The 19,255-nt window shown below is 41.1% G+C and overlaps 2 protein-coding genes across 2 annotated transcripts in view; both read right to left on the bottom strand.

Moving 5' to 3' along the window:
* The window catches only part of LOC119280334 (disease resistance protein Pik-2-like), a 7,545-nt gene extending 4,309 nt beyond the window's left edge, over positions 1-3,236 (bottom strand). Inside the window, exons 1-3 of the mRNA XM_037561220.1 lie at positions 2,922-3,236; positions 2,204-2,890; positions 597-1,115 (exon numbers count right to left, since the gene is read on the bottom strand). Coding sequence (XP_037417117.1) covers positions 597-1,115; positions 2,204-2,890; positions 2,922-3,236 — 1,521 coding nt within the window. The remainder of the gene's footprint in view (positions 1-596; positions 1,116-2,203; positions 2,891-2,921) is intronic.
* Positions 3,237-6,546: 3,310 nt separating this feature from the next.
* Positions 6,547-17,212, bottom strand: LOC119280333 (vacuolar protein sorting-associated protein 25-like). The gene is made up of 10 exons (XM_037561218.1): positions 17,154-17,212; positions 16,007-16,146; positions 15,699-15,750; positions 15,462-15,552; positions 15,348-15,374; positions 8,340-8,391; positions 7,679-7,793; positions 6,723-6,861; positions 6,661-6,681; positions 6,547-6,552 (listed from the first exon to the last, which is right to left on the bottom strand). Exons 1-10 carry the CDS (start codon positions 17,210-17,212, stop codon positions 6,547-6,549), a joined length of 702 nt encoding a protein of 233 aa, XP_037417115.1.
* Between the last annotated feature and the right edge of the window lie 2,043 nt (positions 17,213-19,255).

The raw sequence follows: 19,255 nt of genomic DNA, 5'->3' as shown, positions 1-19,255 counted from the left end.
ACTACTCCCTCCGTCCCAAAATAAATGTCTCAAGCTTAGTACAATTTTGTACTAAAGTTAGTACAAAGTTGAGACACTTATTTTGGGACGGAGGGAGTACTAAAAAGACGTACTTCGTTCAACCTTACGTACGTTTCCTCTTCCCTTTCTCTGTTTGATTTTTTTTTCTCTCCGATCTTTGTTTTTTTTCACCAGTTTTACTTGAAAACCATCTTAACTATCTCGACTTACCAAATAAAATTATGTATTCTTTGGTAAGTTAATAAATTCTTACCAGATAAAATCCTAAAATTTATTAGGTAGGTAAATCACAGGCAGGTACACATTTATTTATACAATCACATTAATATGTGAAGGTAAATCACAAACTAATGTACTAGAATATTTATATCATGTTGCAATGCACAAGCATTATCTAGCATATCTATAAATACTTAAAAATATTTAAGATAAGCGATGTAGAACAATTATAGCAGATTCCCTAAAACGCCCTACTGTTTAAATTTTGTCCAAAATGTGGCAGAATTATGCGTTTATTTAAAAGAAAAATCTGGAATCTGCTTGAGTTACTCTCAGCTTATTTGAGTTATGCATACCTCTATAGGATCATCGATATGGAGTATTCGGTCTTTCTTGTTCTCCACACAATGTTCGGCCACCCTCTTCTCTTCTGTAATGATAATGATACAGCATTTTGTTGTGTCCGACAAGAAGGTCTTCTTTATGGTGTCCCATTCCTTGCTGGACTTTAGACCGGTAATAACAACTAGGCTGTCTTCACTCAGAAGCTTCCTGCAACCTTCAACTAGTTCTTGCTCTTTCATCCCCGAAAGTATACTCATACCACAATAATAAGGATCACATTCTACAACATTTGAAGAAAGATCTTGATATAACTGCCGAGAGAAGTGTTCCAAATTGAATGGATGGAGCACATGAACCCATCTGTACAACCGAAATGCCAGTCCATCAAATACTTCCTTCTTTTGCACTATACTATGGAACAGCTTTCTGACCATAACCGATTTTCTCTGACCGATTCCAAACACAGAGAATACACCACGACATTTTACTCGCCATTTAAGTTCACCCATATCATTGCAATACCCAGGGACCTGAGTGATAAAACACAAACATTAGATCAGGGATGAGGCGTACAGCGGAGACATACGTAAATAAATTATCCAATTATTTTGCTGGTTTATGAATACAATGCCCTCCCATGGGCGAGATTATGCACTCCCCTTGACAATATTAGCTAATAAGCCTAGTTTGGTTCAGGTTAAGAGTTGAAAGATAGGTTTAATCGGCAAAATACATGAGTTATCAAGCGTTGTTATGGTTATTTTGTTCGGTATTATGCTTTTTAGCCCCAAATCTGTGCTGAAGTATCTCAAAAGAGTTCAGATTATTTAACCTGGTTCTACACCAAAATGGACAAGTCAGTGTCCACTTGATGAACATTGGCATTGGAATAATGTTGGACCAATAATGCATAGGTGCTTATGGAAGCTAAATGTACTATTGCATATTAAGACGGTTCCATAGGCGTAATACCGACAACTCCCTTCATTTCAAGTTACTTGTTGTTTTAGGTTTGTCCAAAATTAATCCTTTCAAAGTTTGAACAAGTTTACAAAAAAATGTACCACCACCTAACACTAAATTAGTGTTGTTTGATGGATTGCGAAACATGTGTTCACAATATATTTATTTTGTGTTGTAGGTGTTGATATTCTTTTATAAGCTTGGTCAAACATACAGAAGTTTGACTTAGGACAAAGCTAATTAAAACAACAAGTATTTTGAAACGAGCTAACACTCTTTCAAGATGAAATAGACAAAGGGAGCGAAAAGTGTTGCTTATGTAGTTATGAATCATGAGGGAACGGTAGTAATCTTTTTCCTGACTACTCCTTTATGAACTATAATGTACTTACTTCTACAGCATGGTACAATAATTGGAGTCTTCCATCAAAACTCCGCTTTAACATTATTCAAAGCCAATTTTCGTAATAAGTACAGTATATTAGATTTTGATAAAATAGAAAATCAATGGTACAATATCAATTATGACGCTATCTTGCGGGGCCCCTTTTATTTTTGCCAAGTATGGGCCCGAGAAATAAGACTCACAATTGTGACTAGCTTAATAAAAAATTCGTAGAAAATTGATGGTTGCGTTCCATGTTAATGGGCTTACCTTCCTCGAGAAAGCACAAAGGGAATGACCATCGGAGAACCGGCTGAGCTCTGAAACTAATTTCGGCTCCTCTGTGCACGAAAGTGCAACCCCTAGCTGTGTTGACACGACAATCTGGCTACCATTTTTACTGTCCAGGAAGTGCGTTTTGATGGCATCCCACTGCATCACAGTGGATACTTCTTCCAGGATGATGAGATACCTCTGCGTGATCATATATTGCTTGAGCTTGGCCTTCATGACAATGTCTGCACCTACTTTTGCTTGATGATAGCTCAGGTAGAACTGAGTCAACAAGCTCTCCAGAAACTCGTCAGGGTCAAAGGGATGCTTCAGCTTTACCCATGCACGGCACTTGAATTCTTCGCAGATCTTTGGGTTAGTGTACACCTCCCTGAAGATGGACGTTGTTCCAAGATCACCTCCTTTGCTTCCCCATACTGAGATCACTTGCAAGTCATTGCCTTTACGGGTGATCAACTCTTGGAGGTCACCCGTTTCGCGTCGCTTCCCAGCATCCTCCCACACTTTCCGTAGCATGTGGAATGCTGCTGTGCCAGTAGTGACCATGGCCGACGAGATGGCCTTGGGTCCAGAGTCGCTCACCAGATGGTGGTAGCGCGTGTTCCTCTGGCTTACATCCTCAACCCTGGACTTGAGCTGCTTTATCTCCGCGACCGCCTCGATCTAGTGGCAGGGGCAGTGCATTGCAGCACACCTTGTGCCACACGCGCGGCAAGCATGCCCACCAGGGTGACTTGTAGTCAAGGTGGACGACCAATTCGACGCAGTCCTCAACATCAAAGGCCAGGTTGCGGAGCTGCCTCACCCAGGTCCGCATCACTTCATTCTTGGTGCGCTCCTTGTTGGCGATCTGGAGAAAGGACTGCATCACCTCAAACTCGCCGGTGATGAACACCAGGTCGTTCTGCATCTTTTCCTTGAGATCGGCCTCCTCCTCTATCGCCGACTTGACCAAGCTCACCGTCCCCTCCACAGCCGTCTTGGTCAACCCAAGAGCAAACTCCGCCATTGTTGCACTCTCAGTTTCACTCTCCTCTTGTGTTTGTGTTCCTGATGTGATGTAGCTAGCAAATTACGATGGCTAATGCTCCGAGTTGTGCATCGACTCAGCACTTGGAGATGGAGTTATAAAAGGAGGATTGATAAGCTGCAAGTTGGCAAAGTTGGACATTGTTAAACCAGACTTGGAGGAGCTCTTGAAAATAAATCAATTTAATTAACCTGAATGATTTGACTTTCTTTGCCCATCGTGCAAGCAAGTTGATGTAACATGGATCTATATATGTGAGCACCAAAAAGTGAATGTGCCAGTTCAAATCAAAAGGCGCCAAACAGTTCTTCACAAATTACTAGCCTAGTAATTCAATAAGGACGAACAACACCAAACATTTCCCACAGGTTATTCATCTTTTATAAGATTGAATACCATTTGAACTTGTTTTTTTTTTGCATATATCTTCCTCCTACAGAAAATATTTGAGATATATAACTCAAATGCTAAGATGATTGCCTTAGAGTTAGGGGCTGTTTGGATTGTGACTATGTTTGCCTTATATTGCCACATTATTTTTGCCACACTTGCCTAACTTGAGTTCCTCAAATTGTTAGCCACACTTTGGTTTGCCTAAGGAAATCTTGCCACACTTTCTGTGTCTATGACATGTGGGATTCACTGCTAATAAAAAAATTCTTGCCTTAAGTGTGGCTAGAACCAAACACCCGCCTAACTCGGTCAAACTTGCCTAAGATGAGGTATGGCAAAGTGTGGCTAGAAGCCAAACAACCCCTAAGGCTGGTCATAGTGGGGAGTAATTAACTTATACTAGTGTCATGCATATGACACTAGTCTAAGTTACTACCTTCATAGTGCAAAGTAACATACTAGTAGTGTCATATGTGGCTTCATTTAATGGCTTGTAGACTCATCTTGTCTTGGGAAGCGCTATGTTACAGTAACATAGTATTATGTTACCACCTCTCATTAACTACATGCCACATAAGCAAAATTTTCTTGGAGTGCACTATGTTACTAGCTAAGTTACTCCCACTATGACTAGCCTAACTCCTATGACCTGTCACGGTCAATACTGCATTAATTTGGATGCAATCTGGACGCACACCCTAGGCATGACACAGAACACAATGAACAGTTCATGTGGATTTATTGCAGTAAGTGACGAACATCATGTATCCTTCCAGACAACGCATGTGAAGCGTCTCGGGTCGATGAACCAAGTTGAAGTACGCATGCCAAAGCAAAACTTGAAGATACAGCAGAGTCAAAGCATCACATGTATGCAACGCATCGAACAATGGATTCTTCAGGCAATGCATGTGATGCTTCTTGGGCTGATGAAATACAGCAGAGTAGAGTAGACATAATGGGGGCTCAAAATCCAGTGTGAACGCACTGCCCGAGTCTTGTTCCGCCGAGACTTGGGCTCACATGCGACCAAATGTTGGGAAAGTTCATCTCACAAAATTAAAGTCGTCTCGGTAGGGAGAGTTTTCTTCAAAACTTGGGTTAAGGGCCCTGGGTTTTTTCTTTCTTTGTGTAAGAATGAAATTTCCAAGTCACCTAAGGAATAATAGAAATCGGGGAGAAGTCCCTTTCTTAAACAAAAAACCCCAAGGAGAATAGACCTAAAATCAGAAACACGATGGGCTCAACCACTAAAGATGCATATCTCCATACATACACGGCATCGGTTTCTTATTTGAGCCAGGAGAAGTTTCTTCACATGTGACGACGTGTAGCAATCAATGAGCTTTTGCATCGGCATCAGTAAACCTGCATCGGTACTTTAATGGAGTTGATTGAATCTTACATTTGCTAACATGGGGGTACGTCAAACCAAGCAAACTTAATATTCTTATTAAGTCTGTGTTTACTTTGAATTAATTGGCTATCAGCTACAGCTGTCTTGTGTACAGCTAGCATGTTACGTTAGTATGTACTATGACCCCTCAACGAACCCAAAGGGCAAGATGAGCTTAGCAAATTTGGCCATGACTAGATCAGAGTCAACTAATCAAGCCACTACTGCACTCGCTGCATCCATTGATTGATACTCCCCCCGTCCCATAATATAAGAGCGTTTTTGACACTAGTCTATCCTCCAAACCCAAAGAGCCATGTTGTCATGTGGGGCCGGGATAGATCGACTGATAGGAAGAAGGCATATAGGGTCTGGAGTTGGGTACGAGACGGCAGCTGTGAATGTGATGGTCAGTGCTCAACAAGAGCACCATCACAACTGGCTGATGGTAAAAGGACTGGCTAGTCGTTGTTGCCCTTAGAGTAGTGGCTACTTTCCGATAATTAAATATAGCTCCAAGAGTAGCTAGTCTAATCTTCTTCAACAATGCCAAAGATATAATTTTCATCGTTCATCTGTCCTTCATAATCTGGGTAAAAAAGAGTGCACATCAAGACCCCGAGAGCAAGTTCTTGATTGGGGTTGATCTATAAAGCGATGCGAAAGACTATTCCGAGACCTCGAGAACAATGGAAAACATTGGGCTTTATTCAAACAAAATTCATGGCTCCATAGTAGACAAAATGAAGCAGCAAAAGAAAAATGAACCCATTGATGTTGAGGACATTGCCTGCTAAGAGTAATGCTACTTAAAACATCCAGAGGTTGATGGTGGACGGGGACGCATACCAGAACCGGCTTACCAGCGTCACGGTGCACGAATCGTGCCAGCATCATCATCGCTGAAGGAGCAAAGAAGGCGATTGATAGGAACCGGAGGCTGATGCTCGACCGCATTGACTTGGTGGCCCCTGTTTCGATACTGCCTTCAGTGGTTTACTGTACATGGTTGCCGGAGTGAAGCTGGTGCTAAGCAGGTGTTTGTAGGGGCCTGGTGTTCCCCACTACTGGGACCTGGGCTCTCAATTTTTCATGAAAGAGCCGTCAAAAACAGTAGGTGTAATTCAATAAAACACGCATTGAACAAGGTCTTCAAGACCAATGAAATACGGGTATGTCAGTGCAGATGCTAACAGGCTGAACACTGTAACAACAAGATGCAGATTCAGCAACAACCACATCCTCATCCTCATGACAAAGAGTTTGATGATCCCATACATACCGAAGCTAGTAGTGCCCACCAAGAATAAATCGTCGATTTGCAGATGCAGCAGCGCGTGCAATATGTCAATGAATCTTCAAAGATATCAATAAGATTTACACAGCCTTTGACTCTGCAAGCGCCTTCTTGTGCTATCCCGAGGTACCTATGGTGAAAACCAATTTATCCACATTCAGACCCACACAACACATGGAGATGAATGGAAGGAGCATTGATACTTATGCCTGCCATTATCGAGTGCACGAGCATATTAGCAACATTCGTTCAGTTTATGGACGATGTAGTGGTCCTGTTCAGTTACCTTAATGGATTTTGGCGTAAAAGAAACTTACCTTGATGACTTGGAACGCATTCTGTATCAGGTCAGGTTTGATTTTGTGATATGGTTTCTCACCTCCTCGAAGAAATGCACCCCCTCCTCCAGCATCCTGGCATGGCCACATGCCATCAGCAGGCCAAAGTAGGTGAACTCATCAGGTTCCATCATCTGCACCCTCCGCATCCTGTCATACAGCTCAACACTCTTTGCAGACCTTGATCACAGCCCAACCAGCAAATTATGTATAATGGTTGGCTCAACTCAACCGTGATTTACGAATAGCTCTTCTTTTTTGTCAAAGCCCACACCAAACATAATCGTTTCGCACATTTCACCGTGCACAACCAACAGATTTATTCACATAGAAGCATCAGTACACATAATTTTCCAGATAAGATCTAGGATTACAACATGATGATAGATCCTACTAGGAGTATATGTATACATCTTAGCTCTGTGAAGAACCTCAACAACAACCCAATGCTTGTTTTTGCACAACAGCCTCGAAGGATCCAGCCTAACATGGAGAGATACTGGTCCAGCCATTATAAAAAGAAGTATCTTCTCTTCGGAAAAGAAAACTGTTATAGTCTATGTTACACCTTGAATGATGAATGGATCATAGTGCAAAAGGAGGATACCGCAACAAGAACACCAGTCTCCAGTAAGCAAATAAACATAATATATCACAGGACAATGGTTTTTTTGTTCAATTTTCTTCCATCCCCTAATATATCAAACAACACTTGGTTCTGAATATATCAGATTGGCAGAAATTTGACTCGAATTAGAGGCACTAGTTGAGACACAAAACATGCGGTTGTATAGGTATATATATGCTCAAGAAATGGATCAAAGGCTAATTACAACAGTCCGGGAAATATAAATACTGAGGTCTGAATAAATATGCCGAAAAGATGTCATCAGTGTAGGGCTAACAGGGGATGTATCGTTTTCAAGGAAACCCATAAAGATCATTATTCATCTGTTAGTTGGGGACTACTACACAAAGTTCAAGCAGAAAACTTGACACCTTATCGTCTGTTGAAGTGCCTTTAAAGATAACTACCTTTCCCTTTTGTTCCAACAGCCTCAAAGCTCGCATGAGGACACCGCGATCAATTCCCACAAGTTCCGCAACACATGCTACAATACCATAAGACAACTTTACTTTTTCTTTTTGGCGAATTATTATGGCCTATGTATTACTGATGAGTCACCGCCACCAACTTATGTCACCGAATAAGCTTCCGAGAGTGTAGCTGTGCAGGGGAGGTTGCATCGTGGTATGATAGATAGAAGCAGGAATAGGGTTTCCTGAGGATAGCCTCTCGTTTATTCATTTATCGTATAACATAGATTATCCCTAGCTTTATAATCACAATAGATTCTTGTCCAACTAACCAACCAGGGAAGCAGGAAAAAAATGTATCACTAAGCCTAGGCTTAGCTAGACGGCTCATCCTGACTCCTGAGCTAACCCACATGACAAGTTGAGTAAACATGAGAATGTTTATCCAACAGCTAAATCTAAATCCTACATGTATATTATTCGCAAGAAAAGAAATAAATCCTACATGTACATTGCCTTTCTACCGCAAATTGCTAAGCAAGAAAATAAGCTTTTTAGCATTACGGAAATATCGAAAATGGTAAATCTGATCTCATCACCATCAAGTTCGATATACTTACCGGCCCCATGTGTTTCAATTCCAGAGCGTATATCTTCGATTGTTGTTACTTCCTGTTGGAATAATTATGCATCTCTGGGATGCTATTAGCAGGAACAGATTGCATCTAGAACACCTAAAACATGAGCAGAGAAAAGGTTTAGGGGATCATTACGTGTCACGGCAGTGGACATGATCGCCTGCTTGGTGCAGGCTTGATGCAGAGGTGATGTAGTCGAGGTAGAAGTCCTCCTCAACGTCCTGATGCCCTCAGGACGCCACCGGCACTGCCCGGCGACGGTAGCGGCGGCTGGAGTAGGTCTTCCCGTCGCTGCAGCGCTCCCCCTGATCGGATGGGGTGAGAGAATATCGGGAGGGGAGTGAAACCGTACGTGAATTGTGATCGCGCAGGCTGCCAACCCTCTCCCGTTCCCTTTTATGTAGCGCTGGCGACAGGGGACCTAAACCATCAGTTGGTTTGGGTGCCCCCGATCAGGGCGCCTCAGTTAGGATAAAAAGCCCACGTACGTTGGTGCGTGGGGCCTTTTCCTTTAACGTTATCTTTTCCCCCCTTTTTTTAGACTAATAGATCTAACTGGCTTGTTTAAGCCGTCAGATCAAAACCAACATTCTCCCCCTTGATCGTTAGGCTTAACTTCATTCGCCCATTCTACATAGGAATGATGTACCAAAGTGAGGTGTTACAACAGCTCAAAACGCTATAGAACCTCAACACTTATAGTACACCCGCCTATTTCGAAATGGAAAACATTTTACTAATTGGGGAGTGGTTTATTTTAATGGTCCTCTTATTCCAGAATCATCAGGCCTCCAGTAGTCCCATGCCGGCAACATGCTCACGAAAGATACTGGGTGGTAAGCCTTTTGTTAGCGGATCCGCAAGCATATGCTTCGTTCTTATATGTTAACATCAACTGTTTGATCCTGGATTCTATCTTTCACAACACGATACTTTATGTCAATGTGTCTGGCAGCATTACTTGACCTGTTGTTACTCGTATAGAAAACTGCTGGTTCATTATCGCAGTACAATAAAATTGGTTTAGATATGCTGTCAACCACTTTAAGTCCGGGTATAAAATTCTTTAGCCATACAGCCTGCCCGGTGGCCTCATAACATGCTACAAATTCTGCTTGCATCGTAGATCCAGCAGTTAACGTTTGTTTGGAGCTTTTCCACGATATAGCTCCTCCCGCGAGTGTGAATATATAACCTGACGTGGATCTCATACTATCCACACACCCGGCAAAATCAGAGTCTGAATAACCAACAATTTCTAGGTTATCAGTTCTTTTATATGTAAGCATGAAGTCCTTAGTTCCTTGCATATAACGCAAGACTTTCTTTGCAGCCTTCCAGTGGTCCGGTCCTGGATTTGATTGGTATCTGCCAAGCACCCCGGTTACAAAACATAAGTCTGGGCGTGTACACACTTGAGCATACATGATGCTTCCAACAGCTGAAGCATAAGGAACCGACTTCATCTGATCAGTTTCACATTGGTTCCTCGGACATTGAAATGTCCCAAACTTATCGCCCTTAACTATAGGAGCAGGTGAGGGTGAGCACTTATGCATATTGAATTTTTTCAGTACTCTCTCAAAGTATGCCTTTTGAGATAGTCCTAACGTTCCTCTGGACCTATCTCGATGAATCTCGATGCCGAGGACATACGAGGCTTCACCAAGATCTTTCATATCAAAACTGGATGACAGAAAATTCTTGGTCTCATGAAGCATATCCTTATCGCTACATGCCAACAATATGTCATCAACGTATAGGACTAAAAATGTGAACCTACTGCCTTTAAACTTAACGTATATGCAGTTGTCCACAACATTTTCGGTGAAACCAAAAGTTTTGATAATTTTATCAAACTTGAGGTACCACTCTCTTGAAGCTTGCTTCAAGCCATAAATTGATTTCTTTAGACGACATGCTAAATGTTCCTTTCCTTCCACAACAAAGCCTTCTGGCTGAGCCATGTAGACATCTTCTTTTAAGTCACCATTTAGAAATGCCGTTTTAACATCCATTTGGTGTAGTTCCAGGTCGTAATGAGCTACTAATGCCATTATGATTCTGAAAGAATCCTTGGTTGACACAGGAGAGAAAGTTTGTTTATAATCAATGCCTTCTCTCTGTGTATACCCTTTTGCCACTAGCCTTGCCTTGAACCATTCGACATTCCCTTTGGAATCATACTTGGTTTTGTAGACCCACTTGCAGCCTACTTTCTTAGCTCCATCCGGAACTTCTACTAAGTCCCATACATCGTTTGAGCCCATAGATTTCAACTCGTCTTCCATGGCAACCAACCATTTGGACGAATTTTCGCTTTTAATGGCTTCCTTATATGAGGTTGGATCCTCCACCTTTCCCATATCATTCATGTCCTCCATCAAAAAGGTGATATAATCATCTGATATGGCTTTCTTCCTCTCACGCCGTGGTCTACCCATGGGCGGAGGTGGTGGTGGAACATCATCATTTTCATTATTTTCTCGGAGATCCTCATTTGTGTTTGGATTCTCATTATTAGTTTCTGGATCACCATTCGACTGAGAGACTGAACCGTGAGATTCAGGATCATCAGATGTCACATTTCTTCGTATTGGAAAAACAATCTCTTGGATAGTCGGGGATGGAACACAAACCCGCTTCTCCTCAAGATTGATCTCCCTTAAATTTGTGACCTCATTATCCTCAAAAAATACCGCTTGTCTAGTCTCCACAAACTTGGTGGTGTGTCTTGGACAATAAAAACGATATCCCTTTCCCCTATGAGGGTATCCAACGAAGAAACAGCTAACTGTTTTTGGATCCAGTTTCTTAAGTTGTGGATTGAAAACTCTAGCTTCAGCAGGGCAACCCCACACCCGTAAGTAATTCAAGCTCGGTTTCTTTCCCGCCCACATCTCGTAAGGTGTGTTAGGTGCTGACTTAGTTGGAGCAAGATTTAGTATGTGTGCAGCTGTCTTTAATGCCTCTATCCAAAGGCTTACTGGTAAACTCGAGTGACTAAGCATGCTTCGCACCATATCCATAAGGGTGCGGTTGCGGCGCTCGGCCACACCATTTTGTTGTGGTTCACCAGGCATTGAGTACTGAGCAATGATTCCATTTTCAGATAAGAACTTGGCAAAAGGTCCAGGAATCTGCCCATAAGGAGCATGCCTACCATAATACTCTCCCCCGCGATCAGACCGTACAACTTTGATTTTTGCGTTCAGTTGATTTTCAACCTCCGCTTTATAGACTTTGAATTTCTCCAAAGCTTCCGATCGGTCACGTATGGGATAAATATACCCATAGCGGGAAAAGTCATCTGTGATTGTAATGAACGAATCAAAACCATCTACAGACTTAATATTAAGGGGTCCACATATGTCGGTGTGAATTAATTCTAAAACCCTTGTGGCTCTAACTGCTCCTTTCTTAATTGTTTTTGCAAATTTTCCTTTAATGCAGTCGACACATTTGTCTGCATCTGAGAAGTCTAATGGGAGGAGTATTTCATTTTTAACTAAGCGTTCCATTCCCCCCCTCGAAATGTGGCCCAAACGACAATGCCACAATTTCGAAGAATTACTTACTCCTTTCCATTTCTTCTCAACATTAATTTCATCACTCACATGCATAACTGAATCATTATGAAGAGATAACATGTATAGTTGGCCTCGTCTAACACCGATGCCTATATTCTTATTACATTTGATCAAAGCAAATTGTTTCTTGCCAAAATGGCACTCATACATATCATCATCTAAACGAGAAACTGAAATCAAATTCCTACTTAAGGTAGGCACATAAATAACATTATTCAATCTAAGAGTGTGGCCAGTGTGTAGCTCCAACGTGAGAGATCCCACAGCTTCAACATCGGCCTCAACTCCGTTCGCAACCTTAAGATTTCTTGTTCCTCCTCTTATGGTTTGGATCGTATCGAATCCCTGCATAGAGTTAGCAACGTGAGTGGTTGCCCCTGAATCAATCCACCATGACTTTATTGAAAAATCAACATAAAGTGATTCATCTACAAAAGTAATTTCATCAATACCTCTTTTGTTCATCCATTTTAGAAAGCCTGGGTAGTCCCTTTGATAGTGTCCCTCTTCTTTGCAGAAGTTACAAGCATTTTCTCCAGCAGTGGAGCTGCTAGGAGCAGAAGAAGAACCACCGGCTTCTTTACCCTTGAATGCCTTAGGGTTGAATGGCTTAGTGCCTTCTTTCTTGACTTGCCTTTTCTGAGGCTTAGGGAAACCTTGTCCGTCATGCTTTCTCTTGTTAGAGCCAACATGAAAGACATGGTCTTTTTTCTGCCTCATGATCCTTTCTTCCTCTTGGACGATCCTTGCGGTCATCTCAGAGAGTGGCCATTTTTCCTTTAGAGAGTTATAGTTGACCTTAAATTGTTCAAACTCTTCAGGAAGAGACTCAAGAATAATTATGACAAGAAGGGCTTCACTTAAAGAACACTCCAAAGCCTTAAGCTTGGTGAAAGCATTTACCACCCTCAATATGTGCTGCCTAACATTTCCGTCAATAGTGTATTTCTGAAGAAGTTTAGCAAAAAGCTCATGAGCATACACTTTGTCGGAGCCTTTAAATTGCTCCTCCATTTCAGTGAGGAAATCTTTAGCAGTATCTTTCTTAGGGAGTGCTTCAGAAATGTCCGGCGATATTGTCGCTTTCATGATGAGAAGCGCAATATGGTTGGACTTATTCCACTTTTCCATCTTAACATCATACTCCTTCTTGAGTTCTGCATACCCTGTGACACCCGCCACAGGTGCCACAGGTTTTTCTTCCCTCAAGGCATAGTCAAATTCATTACAACCCAAACATAATTCGACTTGGGACTTCCAACGAGGGAAGTTACTCCCCGTAAGTGGTTCGATCGTGTCGGACCGGAATGGAGCGGAAGCTGAAATCATCACAAAAGTTCATAAGTAAAGTTGCATGATTATAAATTTACGTTGGTAAATAAACAAACATGCCAAGTATTTAATTTCAACTCCATGTCAAAACACCGTTGGGCAGAAAAAACATGGATTTAAAATATCATAGGGGATGACTCATAATAATAAAACAACGTTGGTCCGAATTAAAATTAGAGTCATTTCATTCTTAATTTAAACATCAACATAAAAAAAAACATTATCATTATTTGATGTCTAAAAAAAACTTCATCATCCAAAAACACATAATAAATCCTGAATAAAATATCTCGTTGGTTCAATTTTACCCAGAATAATAATGTGTTTATTACATTTTTACGCATTTTCTGGTTTAAGCAGTGCAAATCATAATATTTATTAACTTAAACGCACTGGAAAAAAGAAAATCGCGACAGTGATTTTGGACCGAAATACCCCACAGCTACACGTAAAACGGCCCAGCCCAGAATGTTTTTTTTTGTGTGTGTGTTTTCGCTGGACTGACATAACCTGGGCCGCAGCCCACAGCCGGAATCGGCCCATTGGCATCCGCCGGCCCAGCGCGGAGCCGAGCGATGCTGCCGGCTGTCCGATTGGAATCGACGGTCCGCGTCGATCGCGGCTGGAACAAAACAGCCGCCCGGCCAGAACCCTAGCTCATTTCCCCCTCGACCCCCCGCATTTCACGCTCGACTGGGAGCGGCGATGGCGTTCGACGGCGGCTCGAGGCGCGCCGGCCATGGCGGCGCGGCGGCTGCGCTCGCCGGAGGAGCGTGCAGCAGGATGAATCCCGCGCGCTCCCCCGTCGAGCATGGCCCCAGCGTCCGTGCACATGGCGCATCAAGGAGGGTGGAGGGACGCCGGCCACCGCGGCATGAGGAACGACGGCGACTTGCTCGGCGTCGACCAAACAAGGGCGCGTCCATTTGAGCGGCAGCGGCGGCGGCGCCACTTCGTTCCGCACGTCGTCCCGAGGACGGCGGCGTCGCGGCGTCTTCGCCCTCGCGCAACGGTGGGTGCTGCGCGGGCCCCGAAGGGAAGAGGCGAGGACGCGGCGCGTTAGGTGAGGATTCTCCTCATTCTTTTCAAATCGTGTACATCAGTGCTTGATTTGGGGGAAAACATTCCTAATTGCAGAATTAAGGTTCTTACGAATTTGGGGAAAAAAATCTAGGGTTCTTACACATGAGGGGTTGCTACTGTTGACGTGCGTGTATCCCTCTGCCTTCTATGTTGATAATGCATACGGAAACAGGACTTAAACATGATCAATACTAATCAACTTAACATGAAGGTGAACATTAGATCTTAACTTAGATTAATTAGAATTGATGAACTTAGGTGGCACTACTGATCCGTAGCAAATTGGAATTAAAACATCATCAACAGTGGGCAATTGACATCAACATCAAAAAACAGTAGCAATCAAACTTGATCTACAGAGGGCCTAAACTTGAGATTGGTTTACTGAACATGATATAGGGATCTAAAAGCAATCATATCTGGCGACTGATACCATTGTTGGAATAATTATGCATCTCTGGGATGCTATTAGCAGGAACAGATTGCATCTAGAACACCTAAAACATGAGCAGAGAAAAGGTTTAGGGGATCATTACGTGTCACGGCAGTGGACATGATCACCTGCTTGGTGCAGGCTTGATGCAGAGGTGATGTAGTCGAGGTAGAAGTCCTCCTCAACGTCCTGATGCCCTCAGGACGCCACCGGCACTGCCCGGCGACGGTAGCGGCGGCTGGAGTAGGTCTTCCCGTCGCTGCAGCGCTCCCCCTAATCGGATGGGGTGAGAGAATATCGGGAGGGGAGTGAAACCGTACGTGAATTGTGATCGCGCAGGCTGCCAACCCTCCCCCGTTCCCTTTTATGTAGCGCTGGCGACAGGGGACCTAAACCATCAGTTGGTTTGGGTGCCCCCGATCAGGGCGCCTCAGTTGGGATAAAAAGCCCACGTACGTTGGTGCGTGGGGCCTTTTCCTTTAACGTTATCTTTCCCTCCCTTTTTTTAGACTAATAGATCTAACTGGCTTGTTTAAGCCGTCAGATCAAAACCAACACTTCCAACCCATTTTCCTTTACCTACAAGCATAACACAGAGACAAATATTATTCATTGATAAACTGATAGCTCCGAAAGAAACTTGTTTAATAGAATACAAAGTCTTACAAAGTCTAATATGTAGTTAGCCCAATCTTGAATCTGCAGCCAAAGGATGAGACACTTCTTGTGACCTTTGTCAATCCACTCTGCGCGACCTGCAGTTTGAACTTGGCTTTTAAGTAGTGTCACAACACAAAAGTAAACACAGGCCAGGGGTAATAAAAGCATCCATCATCTAGAAAAGCAAAACTACACACAGGTAAAACAATAACCAAAAGACTCCATGTTGTGCAGAATAAAACTTCACTAACAAGAGCTGCAAGGAACGCTTCCTTTGCTTCATAGCTTAGAGATCCTGAATAATATAAAGCATGTAAGTTCGGTGCCACGTCAATAGAAATGTCCAAATGCATAATAAACTAGTCGAGTAAATAAATTTTCATGTACACACTAGTCCGCCATGCTCAAAAGGCTCCATGGTAGGCCTTAGGAACACATTACCATCATACCAGATCACTATGACATAACATTTTCAACACAGTAAGGCATATTTTTGCTGAACTGCAGAAGAGTATTAGTCGAAACACAAGGTTCAGGTAAATATGACTTACTCTCAATCTTTGGATTGGAGAACAAGGGAAAATCTTCTTCCAGGGAGATTATATACATCTTTTGACTTCTACAGTAATCAAGTATTAGCTCTTTCCATAGCTGCACTTGCTTTTCACGTGTTTCTCTCACAGTCTGCAAGCTGGGAACAAATGTTGTCATGATATTATTATCAGTCCGTGTACATATCAAAATAAGTGTTTAACAGAAGTTTTCAGAGTTGGTTTTAAGATAACATACACAAAAGATCCCTTACATTACTCAACCAAATGTAAGAATTAGTAAAGCAAGGAAATGCTTCATGTTGGGATATGAAAGAAAGATGCCAGGTCTCAGACACTCTGAACAAGAACTGTGTTACAATTTTGGGATGCTATAAAGTGGAGATTTGTGAAGAGAGACGTTTGAGTTTTAAGCAAAGGCAGATTTTGAAGAAACAAGTGCTTAAGCAGGGAAGGAGCCAGTGGGGGGCAAGTTGGGGCCATGTCTCCCCCCATGGTAACCTTTTTTTCTTCTTCTGAAAACAGCCTTAGATTGCTAGTTCAAAGTGCTTTAAATTTATATGTTTGGCCCCGCTCAACATTTTATATCTTCCATTGGCCCCCTTTAGTAAGATTGCTGGCTCCGTCCCTGTGCTTAAGCTTACTAACATAATTCCTTTAGTGATCCTGATGTACAAATCCTTCATACATATTCAGTTCTTCAATTACAAAATAACATTAACCGCCCCGTGTTTTTCATTTCGAATCTATAAAGTGCCATTTTATGTCTTATTGACAAGCTAACTAAAATAAAACAAGGGAAGAGATTAAAGGAAGCTTACATGATTTAGAATGTACTCACATGATTATATGATATATCCTAAATAGTAATAAATAAGTTTAACTAAGAAAAAAGCAAGAATATACCAAAATCAAAAACCACTTTATTGTACAATTAGTCCAGTAATAACTCATTGCCAAAGAAATAATTCACTGAAAAGTAATTTCATTACTAACATAGCACTTGGAGCAGAAGTTAACTGCCCAACTTTATCACAAGGCACTGATTAAGAATCTCCTACTCCTATATGGCTATACATACTGCAGAACCGCAAATCATGTAAAATGTTCAAACATGTGACACTACTGCTGGAGGAGGAGGAATTACGTAAAGTAGGGTGGGTAGTTGAAAAAGTGGGGGAGCTTGAAATCCACCGGCCTCTGCATCTCCGGTGAAGCTGCGGGCTGCAGATGACAATGTAGGGCCTGTTATTTAAGGTAGGGTGGTGATCAAATAGTGTTCTTCCGACTTCTATTTCCATATTTATAGATATGAAAAATGCACCGATACATATACGTGTATCAGTATTGGCCTGATACACATACGTAAATTTGCCATTTTTGGAAGAGCGCCAATATGGGGATACATTTTACTAATTTTTAAATGCACAAAGAAAAATAAGTGTATAGAAACTAGGAATAGAATATTACCTTCTTGTTTGCTCTCCTGAGGATGTAGTGGCAGCTCTAAGCCTCTCCAACTATTCTTGCGAGATATAAGCAAGTCTCACCAGAAGGATTTCTTGCGACCTACGCCAGCCAATATTCGTGCATTCCTCGCTTGCTCGCCGCTGGTATGATGTTCACTTTGGTTTCCTCTAACTTGTTTTCTTTCTTTTTCGTTTCTTTTATTTGTTTTTGTTTCTTCACCGGTTTTTCAGTTTCCTTTGTTTTTCACCTGGTTTTCCTGTTTCCTTGTTGCCTATTGCATTTTTTTTCTTTTCTTTCTTTTCTCTCTGTTTTCAATGATTTTTTTTGTTTTGTTTCCTATTTTCTTTATTTTTCTTCATTTTTCTTTTTTCCCTTATTTCTTGGTTTTCATCAGGTTCCTGCGTTTTTATTTGATTCTATTTAGGGATTTTTACTGTTTTCATTCTTTTGCACTGGTTTTCGTTGGTTCTTTTTATTTCGTCGATTGTTATTGATTTTTCTTTCTCTTTCCGTATAGAACAGGAATACATTTTTAGACACGTTAAAAAATCAAGTTACAAGCAACATTTTTCATATAGATCTGAAAAACAAATCATGTACATGTTGAACTTTTTTGAAATACATGATTAACTTTGTTTCAAACATATATTTTGAGGTCATCCTTTTAAACACACATTCAACAATTTTCTTATACATCAGAAACAGTTTTTATACACAAGATTAACATTTTCCAAATACAATTGCATCACATTTGATTTTTTTTATGGCTACCTTTTTCCGTAAACATTGTACCATTTCTGTATACATCAGGAACATTTTCTATATACACCTGCAACAAATTACTAATACATGATTAATATTTTTGAAAACATGTATTTTTATGTCTACTATTTTCCATTTAATATTTTCCAAATACATGATTTACATTTTTATATACCCATATAAAACTTCCAAATATAACATATATTTTTTAATGTCTACATTTTTTTCAATACACATTATAGTTTTTGTGTGCGCCGGGGAAAATATTATATACATGTTTAGAAAATTTCAAATACACAATTATCAAATTTGAACACATATATTTATTTATGTCTACTTTTCCATAAATATTCTACACTTTTTGTATAAATACTGAATAAAAATAACATACATGTTTGTTATTTTTCAAATACTCCCTCTGTTCCTAAATATAAGTCTTTTTAGAGATTTCAATATGGACTACATATGGAGCAAAATGAGTGAAGTTGCACTCTAAAATGCATCTATGTACATCCGTATGTAGTCCTTATTGAAATGTCTAGAAGGACTTATATTTAGAAACGGAGGGAGTACATTACTAACATTCTTTTCATATTTTTAATGTCTATTATTTTAAGACACATTATACAATTTTCGTGTATGTTCGAAATATTTTTATATACATGTTTAACATTTTCTAATGCATGATTAACTTTTTTAACTTTTGTATATGAAGTTATTTTGTAATTGAGATATTCAGAATATTTTGAAATATAAACCAAAGTAAAAAAAACAAAATAAAAACGAAATATGAAAAATATATAAATGAATTAAAAAATGTTGTAGGCCTATCTGCGCTGGGCCGGCCCAATCGGGCGGCTGCCTGAAGCGAGACATCCTACTATCTCGCATCAGGCGAGACATAGGTGCGCCCATGTAGAACAACCAAAAATTCAGGTGTGGGCCGCGACCTATCATGTCTACCTTGGATTTTTGGCCCTAGGTTGTGAGCACCAGGGGCTGAGGGTGGAGTCCAGG

The sequence above is a fragment of the Triticum dicoccoides genome, chromosome 3B (genome assembly GCF_002162155.2).
Source record: "Triticum dicoccoides isolate Atlit2015 ecotype Zavitan chromosome 3B, WEW_v2.0, whole genome shotgun sequence".
NCBI lineage: Eukaryota > Viridiplantae > Streptophyta > Magnoliopsida > Poales > Poaceae > Triticum > Triticum dicoccoides.
This window is presented reverse-complemented; position numbering and strand designations above follow the sequence as displayed.

What these genes read in the sequence shown, in the direction of transcription:
- LOC119280333 (XM_037561218.1), bottom strand. Translation starts at nt 17,212, where the DNA reads ATGCAGAGGCCGGTGGATTTCAAGCTCCCCCACTTTTTCAACTACCCA. An exon ending in CTCCAATCCAAAGATTGAGA is followed by an intron (nt 15,751 to 16,006) that starts GTAAGTCATATT and finishes TATATTATTCAG; the next exon opens with GATCTCTAAGCTATGAAGCA. An exon ending in ACTTCAACAGACGATAAGGT is followed by an intron (nt 6,862 to 7,678) that starts GTCAAGTTTTCT and finishes GCTGTGATCAAG; the next exon opens with GTCTGCAAAGAGTGTTGAGC.